Source organism: Anabrus simplex, chromosome 2, assembly GCF_040414725.1.
Source record: "Anabrus simplex isolate iqAnaSimp1 chromosome 2, ASM4041472v1, whole genome shotgun sequence".
In the NCBI taxonomy this organism is placed as follows: Eukaryota; Metazoa; Arthropoda; class Insecta; order Orthoptera; family Tettigoniidae; genus Anabrus; species Anabrus simplex.
Window position 1 is genome coordinate 95365409 of NC_090266.1, and position 19479 is coordinate 95384887.

Consider the following 19479-nt stretch of genomic DNA (forward strand, 5'->3'; position numbering starts at 1 on the left):
CCAGTCCCAAGCTGAGTTAAGAGAATAAAAAGCCAGCTGAAAACCTTGGTTGTAGAGCCAATGCAAGTGTATTCACAGTTCCCGTCCACGGAGTCTGCGATGTAGTTTCACGCATGTAAAACATACGGAGGAAGTAAGAGTGTGTATGCGAAGGGTGGAGCCATGCAGCTGAGCAAGTGAGGGAGACCTACTCTCGCTAAAGTTACCAGGACACGCAGTTAATTTGTGTTACATGAAAATAAAGAGAAAGTGTTCAATGTTGCTAAAATTATGCAATATACCATACTTTCTCGCATTACAACACAATTTGACGAAAAATACACGTGAAAACTTCGGATGCGTAAATTATTCAAGGAATTCAAATATTTAACAATTATTCACAATTCATTTACATTTAAAAGGTATATCAAATATAAACACAACTGGTTCAACTCATTTGCGGTTATAGTCATTTGGCGTAAAATTCCGGTGTGAATTTTCCCCTGAAAATTCAAAGAGGGTACTTCAGGTAAGTTGGACATGTTGGTTTGAAGTGCCAACACTGGAAAATATTCTTTCCATTACGAGCTGCCAATATGACCTGAAGTGAAATAAACAACTAGTAAAAGTACAATTCATGCAATGTCATAATAATGACATACCAGCAAAAAAAACTGTCCAACACGAGAAGGGTTGGGCATCGAAGGAGGGACCCTGCTAGATTTTTCAAACCGTTCATATCTAATCTTGTACGAGTGACGTGACCATCCACCCTCTTTCTTGGATACGAATGTGGATCCCTCATGGAAATTTTACTTCAGGCATTGTTTCTAGTTTTATAACAACGTAAGTTGCAAGCTTTCTGCCATCAGCTTTTATAGCAAGCATTGCAGTACATAGTTGTTTTTTTTGCTTCCGGTAGCACGTATGAGAACACTATGTCCCTTTCTTATGGACTGTTCGACTTTGGGGCATAGGGAAACTGATTGGAGTCTGACCTGCGGTTCCTATTTGGGAGATCAAATATTCCATCACTTTACGCTTCTCAATCACAAAGCGATGAAAATCAATTGTTTTTTGGTTGAAATCATTAGGCATTTTTTTGGTATAATGCTGTTTGTCGAACAGCAAGTCCATTTCTCTTCATAAAATTATTCATCCAGCTGTGGCTAAACTTAAAATCCAAGACACTGATTCCATGTGCAGCAGCTATTTCTCGTTTTTTAAATACAGCATTTTGTGAGAAACAGCATATCCAACGTTGTGTAATGAAATCATATATTTACGCAGATCCTCCTATTCTTGCGGAACTTGCCGCTTTTTGATCCTCGAAATGCTTTGCTAGACTTGTTGGTAGTATCAAGTGTACTGCTCTGTTACTGCGGTAACTCACATTTCAACCGGACACTGAATACTCGCGGCCCACTGCCGTATTCCCGCATGTTTCGGCGTAACTGATCACCGCAAGTTTATATGCTGCAGTATTACTCGAATACCTGCTCACTGTAGAGTAACAAACAATTTTGAGATCACAGAAAATGCACGTCACATACTCGAAACACTCGTAAAATATGTTTGTACCAGGCTGGAATAAGCATCACCAGTCACTTCTGGACTGATTCTCACTGAACAAGTGCAGTGGTATTTCCTACCAGCTGATAACAGCATTGGCCGGTATTAAGAATGTCTGGTTTTGCAATAGGAAAGCCGCTACTTCAGTAACTGACATCTTTATTTCAAAATGCATCTGAAGCAGTGTGATGGATGTTTGAAGAAGTGGGTGCGTGAAATACGCGAACACTTCCTTCTCTCCACTTTGGATCCGAAAATATTGGGATGAGTAAATTATGCAAGGGCGTTAATTATGCGAAAAAGTATGGTAGATGTTTCTTTTTCTTGCTCTTAACAGCGAAACCTCATTCAGTTACTCAGTAAGAAAAAATATTTTCAAATGACTAAATAGGAAATGGGCTTGTTTCACACAAATCTGCCTATTCTACTTCAAACTCTGATTTATATTCATTTCTGCACCAGTGCACCACACTTATTTTTCCTGTCTTAACTGTCAATAATGCTAACCTTTGTTGGTCATCAACCTAACTACAGAAACAAAACATTCAAATTCAAAATAACAGACACATTAAGAAATCACTTAACATTACGTACCAAGAGAGAACATGTAAGATTTCACTCATGCGCATGTGTGTTATCGGGCTTGTATTGGCTCAGTAGTTAGTTAAAAATGATATAAAACACTAAGTTCGGTACCTCTATTGGGCGTCCAACTCTTGTACTGTTTCTCTACAGAGTCAGGTATGAAGCATGATGAATCTTCACAGCAAGTTTTTACGGCCGGTTGCACTTCCTGATGTCAACCTTACCAGAGGAGTGATGATGGTGGTGGTGTTTTAAGAGAAAGTATAATTGGGCAACCCATCATCTATTAACATTAATCAGGGGGAAAACTGAGGGAGTCCAACACTTCGATGGATACGACTAGTGTATATGTGAGGATTTGCAGAAGGTAGAAGTATTCAGTCAGCAGTATGTTATGATATTTGGGGTAAGGATAATGTCCAAGTTGAGGTGGTGAATAATACTGGCAAAGTACAAAATTTACCTAAGCCGAGCCAGTTGGCCATGTGGTTAGGGTCACATAGCTGTGAGCTTGCATTTGGGAGATGGTGGGTTCGAATCCCACCGTCAGCAGCCCTGAAGAAGGGTTTCACACCGGGCAAATGCTGGGACTATACCATAATTAAGGCCACAGCCACTACCTTTCCAATCCTAGACCTTTCTCATCCTTGTGTCGCCGCAAATCCTTGATACGTTAGCGTGACAAACCACTAGCAAAAAATAAGTAACAATAAGTGAAAATAAAAGGTATTTATAAAAAGATACAAAACCTCAAAGGCAGTTTGGATTTATAAAATTTCTGGGGATATACAAAAGCCAAAGGGTTGCGATATAGTGCTATATCTATTATATTTGATTACTGTGTGCATGAAGAAACTATACCAAATGAATGGAGAGTTGCAATTGTAGACCAGTGTACAAAGGAAAGGGTGATAAACAGGGCCTGAATATTTGACCTAAAAATGCTAAGAAATGACCTATCCAAGGCTTTTGATCTAGCATAAATTCATCAAAATCTGCAAATGGCAGGGCCCAGTTTGAATGTTTCATATTACCCAGTATATCCAAATGAGGTTGTCCGTCCCTCTCTTGCGTCATATTCATTTCCTTCCGTATCTCATATATAGATGTTTTCCAAACTCCTGTAAAAGCAGACGTCTGCACTATGATACAGTTTTGTCACCACCAATGAAAAGGTTCTCGAATACTATCGGAACAATACACCGCTCTCAGGATCCAGCCTTCTGGTTTGCTATGTTCACTGCAGTTCAATATTGCTCCGCTCAGTATGAACACTGCTCATCAAATGTGGGAAGCTAAGCCAAGGCAAGGTTCGGCTCCCCTCCCATGCTACTTCTTCCCAAGTCTCGTGCATCGTTGGACCAGGTAACCACACCCTTCTATATGCGAACAACGCATTTTCAGACTGGAACTTCACAGACTGTGGACGGGCAATAAAATAAAATCTTTTGCTGGTAGACCATTTGCCAACAGCACCCATAAATTATACCCCTCAATGGTACGATAAGGCAGACAATTTAGCGCTTAAATATGAGGTTTCCTCACGTAACGAATGATAACTTTGCAAGCATTCCTCCCAGAAAGAGGGCTCTCTGACCTTCCAGGCTGAGGGTTACACAATATTGTCGGCATTCAGGCAGAAGTGACCAAGTCCATTTTTTATTAATTTGAGTTAAATGCACTACTGGGGTAAGAAAAAATGTTCTACATGATGGCATGGTCGTTATTTTAAGAGAATGAACCATTTTGGGGGTACGGGTACCCTACCCTCTACTGTCAAGTCCATTTCTGACGATTGGCGTCCAGGCAAAAGTGACTAAAGTGGACTTAATCACTTAATATGTAACATAGAAGGCATTGAAAAAAAAAGAACTAGCCCAAAAGGTGCGATAGCCTTGCTGTAATATAGAATTATGTATCACTGATTTCTTAAAACCCATTTATCTCAAAACTATGTTTTTGGCCTTAGTAACTTCTGCCAGAACGTCGACGATTTATGTTGATGCTCTATTCCTGTAAAAGTAACAACTAGCAAAATCCGAAAACAACAATGCTACATAGGGATATAGAATTTTTTTTTTTAATACATCGAGTTGAGCCTCTATGGACTGCGAGGTAACAACCAAACATCGAGTTGAGCCTCTATGGACTGCGAGGTAACAACCAAATTCATTTCAGTGTTTAGGTCTTGTTCTTGTTCCGGCTTCGACTTCCTGCCAGTATCTTCTGAGCCCTGCGACGAGTGCCTGTTTATGCTCATCAGACAAAGGTCCTTTCCGTCTTCTGGAAGTTGATACCATTTGGAAACCTTGATAGTTGTTCACCAATCTTCTGAATGTGTTCCTGTCATGAATTTCTTGGTCTGAAATACCAATCTGCCTCAGATCTTTTTCGCATTCCTGGAACCATCTCGGCCTTGTTGCCTTAGATTGAATAAAATTCCATATTCTTTTTGTTAGCCGATCATCAGTCATCCTCAAGAGATGACCGTAAAATAATAGCCGTCTCTTCTTAATTGACGCTATGAGAGGTTCTGTCTTGCTGTACAAATCCTCATTTGGTCTCATTCGCCACTGTCCATCAACCCACCTATTACCTAGGATTTTTCTTAGTATCCTGCGCTCTTTTTTCCAGCCGGTCAGCTTGACCTTTACAACTTAAGGTCAACGTTTCAGACGCATATAATCCCTCAGGTTTTACAACTGTGTTATAGTGTCGGAACTTGGCCCCTACACTCAGACTTTTTATTATAGATATTCTTTGTCATTTGGTATGCCTGGTCTAACTTCCTCATCCTGACATTGATTGCTTACTCTTCTAATCCATTCTGCTGGATGACTTCACCAAGATATCTGAAATTCTTAATTTGACCGATTTTTCCAAGATTAGAGATCATCCATTCAGGTCCAACACAGAAGTTGTCATATATTTTGTCTTTGGAATAGAAATCTGGAGTCCTACCTTTTCAGCAACTTCTGACAGCCTATTGATCTTGTTGACTGCTGAATCTATGTTGTTAGCAAAAATGGCCAGATCATCCGCAAAGGCCAGGCAGTCAACGTACACCCCTTTGTGCTTAGGACCAAGCCTGAACTGATCTTCCTTTGTTTCTTCTTGGTCTAACAACTTCCTCCACTCTCGAATGACTTTTTCCAAAACACAGTTGAAGAGGAGTGGGGATAGTCCATCTCCCTGTCTGATACCCGTTCTGATTGTAAACGGTTCTGAGATGTCGCCCATAAATTTTACTTTCAGCACTGCGTTGGTTAGAGTTTGTTTGATCAAATTTCTTGACGTATCGTCCACTCCAAACTCTTCCAAAATATTCATTAATGACTCGCGGTCAATGGAGTCGTATGCTTGCTGAAAGTCAACAAATAAAACCACGTAACTGTGTCCTGTCTTCTTGTACCTGATGATGCTCTTCAGGTTAAATATTATTGGCAGGCTGTGAAATAACTCACAATCCATTGATAGGGCCCATGAGCAGCCAATACTACAGAAAAACCAGGGTTATCCTGAAAGATATCAACCAAATAAAGGACTATCATGCAAATCGAACTTAATTTCAGTGATGATCTGAAGAAGCCTTTGGTGGAGATCATACAGTGGTGATAGGAAAATTGAAAGTGGGAAAGACTGAAAAACTCCCATTAAGAAGAGAGAACAGAAAGTATGGAAGCTGAAGGACAAAAGCATACAAGAAGAATTTCAAACGGAAATAATACCCTTGGTACCCAGGATGGAGATCGGGAATGTTGAAGATGAATGGAAAAGATTCAGGGAAGCACTGGTTGGATGTGCAGAAAAGGTATGTGGTAGAACATCAGGAAATGTGAAAGATAAGGAGACACACTGGTGGAATGATAGGGTAAAGATTAAAGTGAAGGCAAAGAAAATGGCATGGAAAGCATGGAAAACAACTAAGACTGAAAAAAGTAGAAGAAAATACGTGGAGGCAAAGAATTTGGCCAAGAAAGTAGTGGAGGAAGAAAAGAGGAAAAGCTGGGCCTTATTCACACAGAAATAAGATGATATGCAGGGCAGCAAGAAATTATTGTATGGTATCTTAAGAAACAAAAAGAGAGATCAAGTAAACACCAGATTTGTTAAGGATGAAGGTGGCATAATATTAACCCATTCCAGTCTGGGCCTTAATATCCCTAGCAAACGTTCTGGACTGGGCATTTTTAAAGATATTTAAAACATATCTCTGTACCTGCAGGAGATATTTGCATGATTCTTTTTCTTTGTGCTTGCTTGAGCATCTAGTTTTGAAAAGAGCTGTTTGTATTATGTCAACTATCACCTGAGATTTTAAAATTGTTTATATACTATACCATGTTTTGCGAATGGATAAAAGGTCTGACGGATAACTAAGCAAGTACAGTTTTCTGAAATACTGTTATATTTACCCTATTTTGCTAATATAAAAGGTATATTGCAATTACAAAACAACAACAACAATGAGTACGATATAAAAATAATATTTTTTCAATAATAGTAATTACAACAATGAAAATTGGAGCTCTCATGAAATTTTATTTTAATTGATAAATTTTGTCAAAAGTTTCCCAAATGTAAAAACATTGTTGCATTTACCACAAAATACTTCTGAGAAAGAGAAAATACAGTCTTCAAAACAGACAACCATACTAATATGTAGACAATCTTACGTATTCACGCAAATTTGAAATACGTGGGAACATGCGCTAGGCCGTAAAACGAACTCCAATCATAACGAAATGTAAGAAGTTGTTTCAAATTCATATGTCAATAATATGCTAATTAGCGCATAAACTTATAACATATCATAAAGTATCGAAAATATAACTTTCGTCAAGCACATGTTTGCGGCGAGAAGCCATGTCTTAGAGCTCCCTGGATGACATCATCTACTGATGCATGTTGATCGAAAATATCGTAAATTCTCTGACTTAGACCTATAATACTGCCATCTGGTTAAATACTCTCGTAACTAATACATGAAGAAACATGATGTAACCACCAGAATGTGTGCATAGGTGGTTCTCGATTTTTAGTGAATTGTCAAAGCTTACTACAAGCTATGCCCGCAGCGCGGCCCGAGCGTAATTTTGGCCGCTGCGAGCTATGCTTGCAGTTAGACCGGAAAGAGTTAACAAAGTCAGAATAAATAAGAAATAGATGGAGAGAGTATTTTTAGAAGTTGCTGAACAGGAGAACTAATGACAATCATTCAATGGACCTAAGGGAAAGGCAATCAGTTGAAGAAGAAACAGGTAAAGAAATTACAAGGAATTAAATTGAAATGGCAGTGAGAAAGATGAAGAATGGAAAAAACTGCTGGAATAGATGAAATTTCAGTGGAGATGGATGTGGTGCTGGTGAAACCAGATGAGCTCTATAGAGAAACTGAAGTAAAAGATGGTATTAGTGATCATGAATCTGTTTTTGTCATAGTTACAAATAAATGTGATAGAAAGGAAGGTCTTAAAAGTAGGACTATTAGGCAGTACCATACGGCTCATAAAGCAGGCATGAGGCAGTTTCTCAAAAGTAAATACGAACAGTGGAAAACTGTAATAAAAATGTGAACAGACTCTGGGACGGGTTTAAAGCAATTGTTGAGGAACGTGAAAACAGGTTTGTACCTTTAAAGGTGGTAAGGAATAGAGGTGCAGATTGGAAAGAAATACAGTTAGAAATGGCTGTGGAAGTATGGAGAAATTAAAGGAACTTTCCAGGAAATTGAATATAGCAAAGAAGGCAGCTAGGGATAACATGATGGCAAGTATAATTGGCAGCCATACAAATTTTAGTGAAAACTGGAAGGGTATGTATAGATATTTTAAGGCAGAAACAGGTTCCAAGAAGGACATTCCAGGAATAATTAATGAACAAGGGGAGTGTGTATGTGAGGATCTTCACAAGGCAGAAGTATTCAGTCAGCAGTATGTAAAGATTGTTGGTTACAAGGATAATGTCCAGATAGAGCAGGAGACTAATGCTAAAGAAATATGAAAAATTTACATACGATAATGATATTTACAATAAGATACAAAAGTTGAAAACTAGAAAAGCGGCTGGAATTGATAAGATTTCTAGGGACATACTGAAGACAATGGGTTGGGATTTAGTACCATATATGAAGTACTTATTTGATTATTGTTTGGTTGAAGGAGCTATACCTAATGAATGGAGAGTTGCTATAGTAGGCCCTGTGTATACATGAAAGGGTGATAGACAAAGCTGAAAATTACAGGCCAGTCCGTTTGACATGCATTGCATGTAAGCTTTGGGTAGGCATTCTTTCTGATTATATTAGACATGTTTGCAAAATTAATAACTGGTTCGATAGAAGGTAGTTCGGTTTTAGGAAAGGTTATTCCACCGAAGCTCAACCTGTAGGATTCCAGCAAGATATAGCAGATGTCTTGGATTCAGGAGGTCAAATGGACTGTATTGTGATTGACCTGTCGATAAAGTATTTGATAGGGTAAATCATGGGAGACTACTGGCAAAAATGAGTGCAACTGGACTAGACAGAAGAGTGATTGAATGGGTTGCTATATTTCTAGAAAATAGATCTCAGAGAATTAGAGCAGGCAAAGCTTTATCTGACCCTGTAATAATTAAGAGGGGAATTCCTCAAGGCAGTATTATTGGACCTTTATGTTTTCATATATATAAATGATATGAGTAAGGGAGTGGAATGAGAGGTAAGGCTTATTGCGGATGATGTTATTCTGTATAGAGTGAGAAGTAAGTTACAACTGCAACGTGACCTCGATAATGTGGTGAGATGGACAGCAGGCAATGGTATGTTGATAAATGGGGTTAAAAGTCAGGTTGTGAGTTTCACAAATGGATAAATCCTCTCAGTTTTAATTACTGGGTTGATGGGGTGAAAAGTTCCTTTTGGGGATCATTGTAAGTATCTAGGTGTTAATATAAGAAAAGATCTTCATTGGGGTAATTACATAAATGAGATTGTAAATAAAGAGTACAGATCTTTGCACATGGTTATGGGGGTTTTTAGGGGTTGTAGTAAGGATGTAAAGGAGAGGACATATAAATCTCTGGTAAGACCCCAACTAGAGTATGGTTGCAGTGTATGGGACCCTCACCAGGATTACCTGATTCAAGAACAGGAAAAATCCAAAGAAAAGCAGCTCGATTTGTTCTGGGTGGTTTCCGAAAAAAGAGTAGTGTTACAAAAATGTTGGAAAGTTTGGGATGGGAAGAACTGGGAGAAAGAAGACGGGCTGCTCGACTACTGTCGGATTTTTTATTATGGACACTCGAGTTTAGGCTTTAATTGCAAACGAACTAATATGCCTATTGCAATGCGAGTTATACCAATATTTTTCTTGTTTAATTCTACACTAGCGTGTATAAGACACATTGTTTTCAACGTTCATTAAACATTTTTTTATTTGTGGTTGTCATAAATATTGCGCAGGTTTTTGGCTTCTTCTCTAGGAAGCGCTCATTTAGGAGTGTATACAAGGAAAACTACCTGTCTGATGGTAATGAAATTTGAATGTGTTATAACCACATGTATTTATAGTGTAACACTCAAGATACAATGTTTTTCAACCATTCCGAAAAGTGTTCCTATCATTTTTCTAAAGCAACTCTTTCTCAGCCCAGGATAAACGTACAGCAGCAAACTTGGGCTTGTTTTAAAGCACTCAGTCATAGTTATCAGAAACTACAACAACTGTAACCGTACAGTGTGGTACCGAATTTATGAATAATATTGAAAGGAGGTTTTGTGTGCGCCAGACCGTGCGATTAAAGCAGGCCGGGTGGTGAAAACGGGCGCAGTGTTGCCGTGTTCAGTAGTAATCACGCGCGCAACGAACACAGCTTTTCGTTTACTTTCAACTTTTAATTTTATTTCCTCTTATAAATTCCACAGTTGCTGCATCCCGACATACCTACCTTAGACGAATTAGAGACTTAAGAGCACAGGGCTACAAGATGATCTTTACAGACGAAATGAAATGAAATGGCGTATGGCTTTTAGTGATGTAGATGTTGATTCCCATAGGGAACCTTGATGCACTAGCCTTGCGTCTTGGGTGGTGTGCTAAGTCCCAACTGACGAGCCTAACTTAGCACACGAGGGCGAAACGCAGGCAACCAAGAATGAGTTAGCTGGAAAATTTATAATGTCCAATAACGGACCATTATATTGGCTTTTAGTGCCGGGAGTGTTCGAAGACATGTTCGGCTCGCCAGGTGCAGGTCTTTCGATTTGACTTCCTTAGGCGACCTGCGCGTCACGATGAGGGTGAAATGATGACGACACATACACCCAGCCACCGTGCCAGAGAAATTAACCAATGATAGTTAACATTCCCGACCCTGCCTGGAATCGAACCCGGGACCCCTGTGACCAAAGGCCAGCACGCTAACCATTTAGCCATGGAGTCGGACTTTATAGACATTCTAAATACCCGAACATGTCATGGCTGAAACCTGAAATTATATCTTGGATAAAATAAAAGAATATTTCACTACCACCTGGAGTTGACGATTATAACAAATTAACTAATCCAGAGCTGTTTGTCCTTGCCAGGCCTTATTTTCACACACCGGTAAAGAAGCTGGAACAACTGACTAAACGACTTCGACCAGATGCACAGATTGTTTGGTTACCTGTGGCCCAATGCGAGCTTAATCCAACTGAGCTCATTTGGGCTTATGCAAAAGGGAAAATAGCAAAAACAAATATGGGTAACACATTAGAAAATGGTAGAGGTATGGAAGCAATTAACGCTTTATGTCGAGAAGCCTTACGTACCGTGACCCCTGAACTCTGGAAACAATTTGTTAAACGCGCTAAGAAAATTGAAGACCACTAACTGGGGAAAAGATGGACTGCTTGAAAATGTCCCTTATTTCGAGCCAGTCATAATCAACATGAATGACAGCAGGACCGATTCATCGGAAAACAGTGATTTGTCAGACGAAGAAAATTGATATAATTAAATATTGTAAATATATGTAAATAATAATGCAAATAACTTGTGTAAAAATTGTAGAGTGTGATATTTATAAATTAGGAAGTCAACCATTTTTAAACCTGCCACTGAAGGTCCAAAGCCCTTATGAGAAAAGGTGATGGGAAGTGGAATTTATAAGAGGAAATAAAATTAAAGGTTGAAAGTAAACGAAAAGCTGTATTCGTTACGCGCGTGATTACTACTGAACGCGGCAACACTGCGCCTGTTTTTGCCACCCGGCCTGCTGTTAATCGCACGGTCTGGCGTACACAAAACCTCCTTTCAATATTACTCTTCGTAAATTCGATACCACACTGTACGGTTACAGTTGTTGTAGTTTCTGATAACCATGACCGAGTGCTTCAAAACAAGCCCAAGTTTGCTGCTGTACGTTTATCACCGAGCTCGATAGCTGCAGTCGCTTAATTGCGGCCAGTATCCAGTATTCGGGAGATAGTAGGTTCGAACCCCACTGTCGGCAGCCCTGAAAATGGTTTTCCGTGGTTTCCCATTTTCACACCAGGCAAATGCTGGGGCTGTACCTTAATTAAGGCCACGGCCGCTTCCTTCCCACTCCTAGGCTTTTCCTGTCCCATCGTCGCCATAAGACCTATCTGTGTCGGTGCGACGTAAAACAACTAGCAAAAAAAAAAAAAAAAAAAAAAAAAGTACGTTTATCCTGAGCTGAGAAAGAGTTGCTTTAGAAAAATGTTTTTCGGGGTGGTTGAAAAAAATTTAAACTTGAGTATTACACTACAAATACATGTGGTTATAACACATAAAAATTTAATTACCATTAGACAAGTAGTTTTCCTTGTATATACTCCTAAGTGAGCGCTTCCTAGAGAAGAAGCCAAAAACACATGCAATATTTATGACAACCACAAATAAAAAATATTTAATGCACGTCGAAAACAATGTGTCTTATATACGCTAACGTAGAATTAAAAAAGGAAAATATTGGTATAACTCGCATTGCAATAGGCCTATTAGTTCGTTTGTAATTAAAGCCTAAACTCGAGTGTCCATAATAAAAAATCCGACAGTAAGTGGTGTGTTCCGAGCTGTCAATGGAGAGATGGCGTGGACTGACATTAGTAGACGAATAAGTTCGGGTGGAGTCTTTAAAAGTAGGAAAGATCACAATATGAAGATAAAGTTGGAATTCAAGAGGACAAATTGGGGCAAATATTCATTTATGGAAAGGGGAGGTAGGGATTGGAATAACTTACCAAGGGATATGTTCAATAAATTTCTAATTTCTTTGAAATCATTTAAGAAAAGGCTAGGAAAACAACAGATAAGGAATCTGCCACCTGGGCGACTGCCCTAAATGCAGATCGGCATTGATTGATTGATTGACTGAAGGCAGCTGGAGCTGTAGGCCTGCAGTGGACATGTCGAGTTCTCAGGATTGTCTGGCAGAATATGGAGGTCCCTGAGGATTGGCAAAAAGAAATAATCATCCCAGTTTTCAAGAAAGGCGATAAGAAAGTACTGAAGAACTACAGGGGAATTACTCTGATATCCTATGTGGCTAAGATAATGGGAACAATACTGCAAAGTAGGGTAAGGTTGAGGTTTGAAAATCAGATACAGGAAAATCAGTTTGGTTTCAGAAGTGGAAGGTCAACAATAGAGCCCATTTTCATTATGAGACAACTAATGGAAAAGCAATGGGAGTATGGGAATGATAAGGTGATATTCATTGACACTGAAAAGACATATGACAGTGTCCCCAGGACTGAAGTTTGGGACAATTTGGTGCAAAAAGGAGTTGGACACAGATTAATAAAAATGATCATGGCAATGTACAAGGAATGTTGTAGTTGCATGCAAACACAAGTTGGCAGGACAAGTTTGTTCAAAATCATTAGTGGGCTGAGACAGGGAAGTGTTCTATTGCCAATCCTGTTTACAATAGTAATGGATGACATCATGAGAACAGCAAAAGCAGCATATTGAGGAAGAGAAATGAACATCATGTTATTTGTAGATGATATTGTGATTTGGAGAAAAGAGGACATGAACGTTCAAGAACAGTTGGATGTGGTGAATGGGAATATCGAAGAATGTGGATTGAAAATAAGTGTAGAAAAGAGTAAAACTCTTGTTAAGACTAGAGGGGAGAAAGGAGGGAAAATGTCAGATTAGACTTGCAGACAAGCCCCTGGAAGTACTGGAGAAGTTCAAATACTTGGGGAGTGAATTAATGGAGAATGCTTGACTGGATGCTGAAATTAGGAAGAGGATTCAAGCTGGAAGCGGTTTCTATCATAGTGTAAGAAACATGTTATGGGACAAAGATATAATAATAATATAATAATAATAATAATAATAATAATAATAATATAATAATAATAGTAATAATAATAATAATAATAATAATATTCATTTTATGCCAATTCAAGATACATTTGTGTTTAAAGAGGTTGGTATAAATGACGTAAAACGAGTTATGTATTCTCTCAGATCAGATGCTGCTGGACACGATGGCATACCTCTGTCTTTCTACAAATGTATCATTGGTGCCATCCTGCCGATCGTAACACACATTATTAACTACTGTTTAACCCAAGGAGTTTTCCCTACGGCGTGGAAGGATGCCCTCGTCATCCCAATCCCAAAAAAGGATGGACCCAGTATTCCTTCAGATTACCGACCAGTTTCTATCCTACCACCCCTGTCCAAAGTGCTGGAACGCCTGGTACATGAGCAAATCCTTACGTACTTACATAAATATGCTTTACTCGACTCTTACCAATCAGGCTTTAAGAAAAAACATAGTACCATGACAGCTCTGCTGAAAGTGACAGATGACATTAGATATGCAATGGACAACAAACAAGTGACAATACTTACTCTTTTAGATTTCAGTAGGGGATTTGATACTGTCGAACCTAGGTTGCTTCTTTCCAAATTACAGTCCTTAAACTTTAGCCAGAAAGTGCTGGAATTTTTCTATTCTTACCTCACAAACCGCCGGCAGTGTGTGGTTGCAAATAATAATAAATCAACGTGGCGAACAAAAAATATTGGTGTTCCACAAGGGTCAGTCCTAGGCCCTCTCCTATTCACTTTATATATAAATGATATCACCAGATCAATTAAGCACTGCAAGTACCATCTTTATGCTGATGATCTGCAAATTTATTACCACACTAGAACTAATAATATACAACAAGCAATATGTAATGTAAACGCTGACCTTGAGCAAATAGATAGCTATGCAATTAAAAACAACCTTAAATTAAATCCCCATAAAACGCAAGCCATTATCATCGGTACATCAAAGAATCTTCACATTTTAAAACAAAATTGCATTCCTCCCGTAACTTTAAATAGTACTGTTATACCTTATTGTGAATCAGTTTCTAACCTTGGTGTTATTATAATGGAAACTCTAAACTGGTCAGCGCAAGTTAAGAATATCTGCAAAAAGGTTTATTGTGGCTTGCACCCCTTAAAACGTTTCAGAAATGTATTCCCTCGATCACTAAAAATTCAACTTGTTCGGTCATTATTATTTCCCATTTTTGACTACTGTGATGTAATTCTTACGGATATAACAAAAGAATTAAGCTTGAAACTACAACGCACTCAAAATGCTTGTCTTAGATATGCTATGGATTTACGGTACGACGCTCGAGTTTCTCCCTACTATAAACAATTATCTTGGTTACGACTATACGACAGGCGTAAACTACATGCAAATACTCTTATGTACCAGGTACTTTCGGAAGACATCCCTGCTTATCTCTCCAGCAATTTTACATCTCCATGATACTCGCTCAGTGTCCCTCCTAGAAATACCTGTCCACCGAACAACCACATACCATCGATCATTTACTATCACCGCTTCGGGATGGTGGAATGCTGTTCCCAAAGACATCAAGGATGCTGCATCAAAAAGTATATTTAAAACCTCCTACCAGCAGTTCCTCGTAAAGTGCTTCCAGCAAGGTACAGTACCTGTATGAGTGGAACGAGTGATTGTGTGTGAAAATGATATGAGATTATTGCACAATAAAATAAATATTGGTTTAATATAATAGTTTAAATTAAATTAAAAACATCCACATTGTATTTACGAAGTAGAAGTAGTCTAAAAATAGCTAGTAGTAAGTACAGTATTTAACTTAGATCTAGTCTTGCAAGGATACAATTAGTTAAATTTTCATTTAGTATTTTTATTAAGCTTATTAGTATTTTTACATTCTTATTTCTTTTGTTGTGTATTGATTTTTTTTTCTTTTTCCTCAAACCTGTATTATTGTAGGCAGTTACTTTTTCTACCATTCTTCTTTGCATGTATATATTCATATTTTTGTCTTAAAAATTAGTGTTATTTGTAGTTCTTAGTGTTTTAAGTTAATGTCATTGTATGGAATAATAATAATAATATGTGTGTGGTTAAGTGTAAGAAAGGGCCAAGAGCCCTAACTTTGCCACAGAAAATAAAGGCTTTATCTATCTATCTATGCCAATGGAAGCAAAGAAACTATGTATAAGATGTATTACGTACCCATAACAACTTACGGAGCAGAAACTTGGACAATGACAAAGAAGAGTGAGAGTCGAATACAGGCAGCCGAAAATAAGTTCTTGAGGACTATGATACAGAAGAGTAGAAGAGACAAAATAAGGAATGAGAAAATCCGGGAAATAATTGGAGTGGAAAAAATGAATGATGGAATAGAGACGAGCCGATTAAGATGGTTTAGGCACATAAAGCGAACGAGTGATGAAACAATGCCAAAAAAAGGTGATGTAAACACAAATACAAGGAAGGAGAGGCTGCGGACGACCACGATCGAGATGGAAGGACACAATCCAATGCAGTATTAGAGAAAGAAACCTGGACTGGGACACAGTATTGAAGGAGGAGTGGTGGAAAGACCAAAGAAAGTGGAGAGGAACCATACTTGCCCCTATCTGGCTACAGCTGGATAATGGGAAATGATGATGATGATGATGATGATGATGATGATGATGATGATTGGTGATCTGGAGTAAGGAACAATAGAAGATTGATACTGATTGGAATCCAACTTTTTGTAGGACAATCAGAACTGCTGAATAAATGTGAGGCATGTCAATTAACAAGGAATGGAATAAAAGCAATACTATATTTACTCGCATATTAGACCCCTTATTTTCCCACTTTACAGCCAAAAATAATAAAGGGAGGTCCAATATGCGATAACCTCAAAATTTTGTGCAGTGAACACATGACTTCTAGGTTATAAAAATTGTACGTGTAAACATTCTATACTATTATTTAACAAACTTAGAATGTATTTAAGTTATACTGGCTATTTTCGTTGGAAGGCAGCATTTCTAAACGTAAAAAGACAAATGGTGAACACGACTTTTAGGCCTACGGTACATATAAAAGTCTGCTTTAGTTCCTCATATCACGTAATTCGTTACATCTCAATTCCTCTGGTGAGGTTGACGTCAGGAAGGGCATACGACCATAAAAATTCGCTACGAAGATTCGTCTCACTTCATACTCGATCCCGTAGAAGAAAGGGATAAGGGTATCGTGTTATCAGATAATTAAATATTGATACAAAAGAACTTAATGGCCAGTCATTTGTCTCTGTCGGTTCAGCAGTAGGCCTACCACAAAATAAACCTGATCACCGCTTTCATTTGAATTATTATTGCCTTGCGCGCCAACTTCCCTGCCTTGCTACAATACCGGCGTGTCAGTATTCTAAGTGACGTCATCTTCACTGCTATCTCTCGTCAGTCGCGTCAGCCATGCTTCATTCTCTGAGCCATGCACTGCAATCAAGAGCATACGAGGTACCATCTTTTTGAACCTTTTAAAAATAATTTCATTCCCGACTATAGAGTCTAAACAGTGTAAATCTATTCCCAGATGGTCTCTGATATTCCCAGTTGGTGTATATGTAGCAGAAGCCACTCCTTCCGAATAAATCTGTGCTGTAGAAGGCATGCCAAACCATCAGCTGATAACTATATATATATAAAAAATAGTGTATGTTACGAGTTGTACTTCCGAATGTAATACATAATAACTGAAAACATTATTTTGATAACTGCGGCTGTTGAAACACAGACCCTTATTTTTAAGCATATTTCATGCTTGTTCTCTGCATTTATCACATCAGGATTTGCGTAAACAGCTGTCCATGAGATAAGACAGATCACATTGTTTAGGTTAGGTATATTAACGCCCTGATAGCGACAAAAGTTCGACGGAAAAAAAGAACGAAAAAAAAAAAAAAACCGAAAAATACACCGCATTTATGGATATCTACAGGTGTGGCGTTAATGCGTTTTATTATCATAATGTTTAATTTTGTAAGTTCGTTGTCCCCTTTTTAAAAATTAACGCATACCCCAGAACGTTTTGTTTGGGATCTCCGAATATCATTTACAGTTCGTGGGGACATAAAATTATTATTATTATTATTATTATTATTATTATTATTATTATTATTTGTTAGGTACGTTGGCGACTAAAACAATCGTTTTAATTGGATAGCTGTTATCACGTTTTAAACTTACTTCTCTCCAAATATATACCTATACTGGCCCGAGTTACGAGATATTAAACGACCACTTTGTTAATTATCTCGCCTGCTGTATAAATAGCAACAATCGCGAATATCTCTCAACTAAAGTAAACTCGTTTTCTCATCCCGAGGTGGTACAGCTCTTTTTAGACACACCCCCAGTGGAGGGGAGTTTCATGTACCACCTTTACCGCATATCAACAACCTTCCTGCCATTCGTAAATCTCAGGCAGAACGGTACCGGTAATCGAAGTCAGACCCCCGAAAACAGCAACTAATTGTGCTAACCATTATGCTGGCGGACATTATTAACTACAAAACACAGACATATAGCATGACTGATGCATGCTTGCAATGCGCGGGTTGGACACGAAGCTGGGCCTATTCATCTATTTGTGCGATGTCATCAGAGCTGCAGTCGACTTACGCTAGTGAGGGGGACATTTCTTAACTAAGAAACACAGATGTACCGCATGGATTCGACTAATTTTAACTGCGTAGGTCGTACGGACGACACTATTCACAAATTTGTACGATGTCATCAGAGCTGCAATAAGACTTGTACCCGCTTCGAAATGGAATTGTCGTCGTTCTCTGATGAATTACGTTGGGGGGGGGGGTCTTATAGGTGAGATTTATTTTTTCATTTTCTTCATCTCAAAAAGCCGGGGGGGGGGGGGGGGGTTTCCAATACGCGAGGGGGTCTAATACACGAGTAAATACGGTGTGTATTCAAGTAAGGATAGAAGCCAATACTGGCAGAGCGAATGTGATAGTATTCTGCTCGAAAGTACCGAATAAATCTGGTTAATCAATAGGATACATACCCAAAACATTTCTGAGAAAAAAAAAACATCCCTTCATGAAAGGAACCATTAGAATGAAGTGATCTTTTTGGCAGAATAGTACACTGTGCTACAGTTCATGGATTTAAATGTTTGAGAAAATAACGAGAGGTCCAGATACTATCCCAGACATACAAAGCACCTTGGGAGGTCTTGGCAGGTGAAAGATGCTTTGGAGCCATACAAAAGAACGAGATTATCAGACAGATGGTTGTAATGCTTTTGCTCATCAATTTGCCAGTGAGAGCACTTTTATTAGCATCTTTGCCACTGCAAAAAGAAGTTGGTAGGAGACAGGGGCAGGAGAGGGAAATAGTCAGGAGAAGATAATTGAACAAAAAGAAAATGTGTTAACAGCCAATTTAAACATAAATAAATAAAAAAATTAAGTCTAGAAAATATTATTTACTCACCACTATTACACACCAATACAATTTTTATCAACTCCTGTTGCAATTACATGTATTTAATTTATCTTTAACTAAACATCAGATATAAGTTTTCTATTAATTTGTCAAGATGTGTGTGTGTGTTGGCTCATTCGACCAATGTTTTCAGCCATTCGAACATTAACTATTCATTCAGGTAGGCATGATTTAGTGTTAAGATGTGAAGTCTGCTAGAATTTTAACAATATGACAATATTACCACCTATTTAACATAAACAGTGACATCTGTTACCTGCGCACTTAAGTCGTCTAATTTATTTTGGTTTATGGGAGTGCTTGTCGCAATTCTACCGGCAGTTGGAGAGGGAGCATTTGTCAAAGCACTAGCCCCTACAGCTGGCACACCTTGTGAAGTCCTTGGAACTGGCTGCGATCTGGGAACTGTCAAAAAGGCAAAGAAACACACATTGGTGATAATTTGCAATCACTAATCAGTAATTGAAATCAACACAATAAAAGGTATATAAAGGCCATTTTGATCTAGTGACAAACTTTTGTCCCT

The 19479-nt window shown here is 38.4% G+C and overlaps 1 protein-coding gene across 3 annotated transcripts in view; it reads right to left on the reverse strand.

Moving 5' to 3' along the window:
- The window catches only part of Eb1 (microtubule-associated protein RP/EB family member 1), a 175766-nt gene that overhangs the window by 25549 nt on the left and 130738 nt on the right, over positions 1 to 19479 (reverse strand). For all 3 annotated transcript variants that reach the window (XM_067140329.2, XM_067140330.2, XM_067140331.2), the window contains exon 5: positions 19210 to 19358. In XM_067140329.2, coding sequence (XP_066996430.1) covers positions 19210 to 19358 — 149 coding nt within the window. The remainder of the gene's footprint in view (positions 1 to 19209; positions 19359 to 19479) is intronic.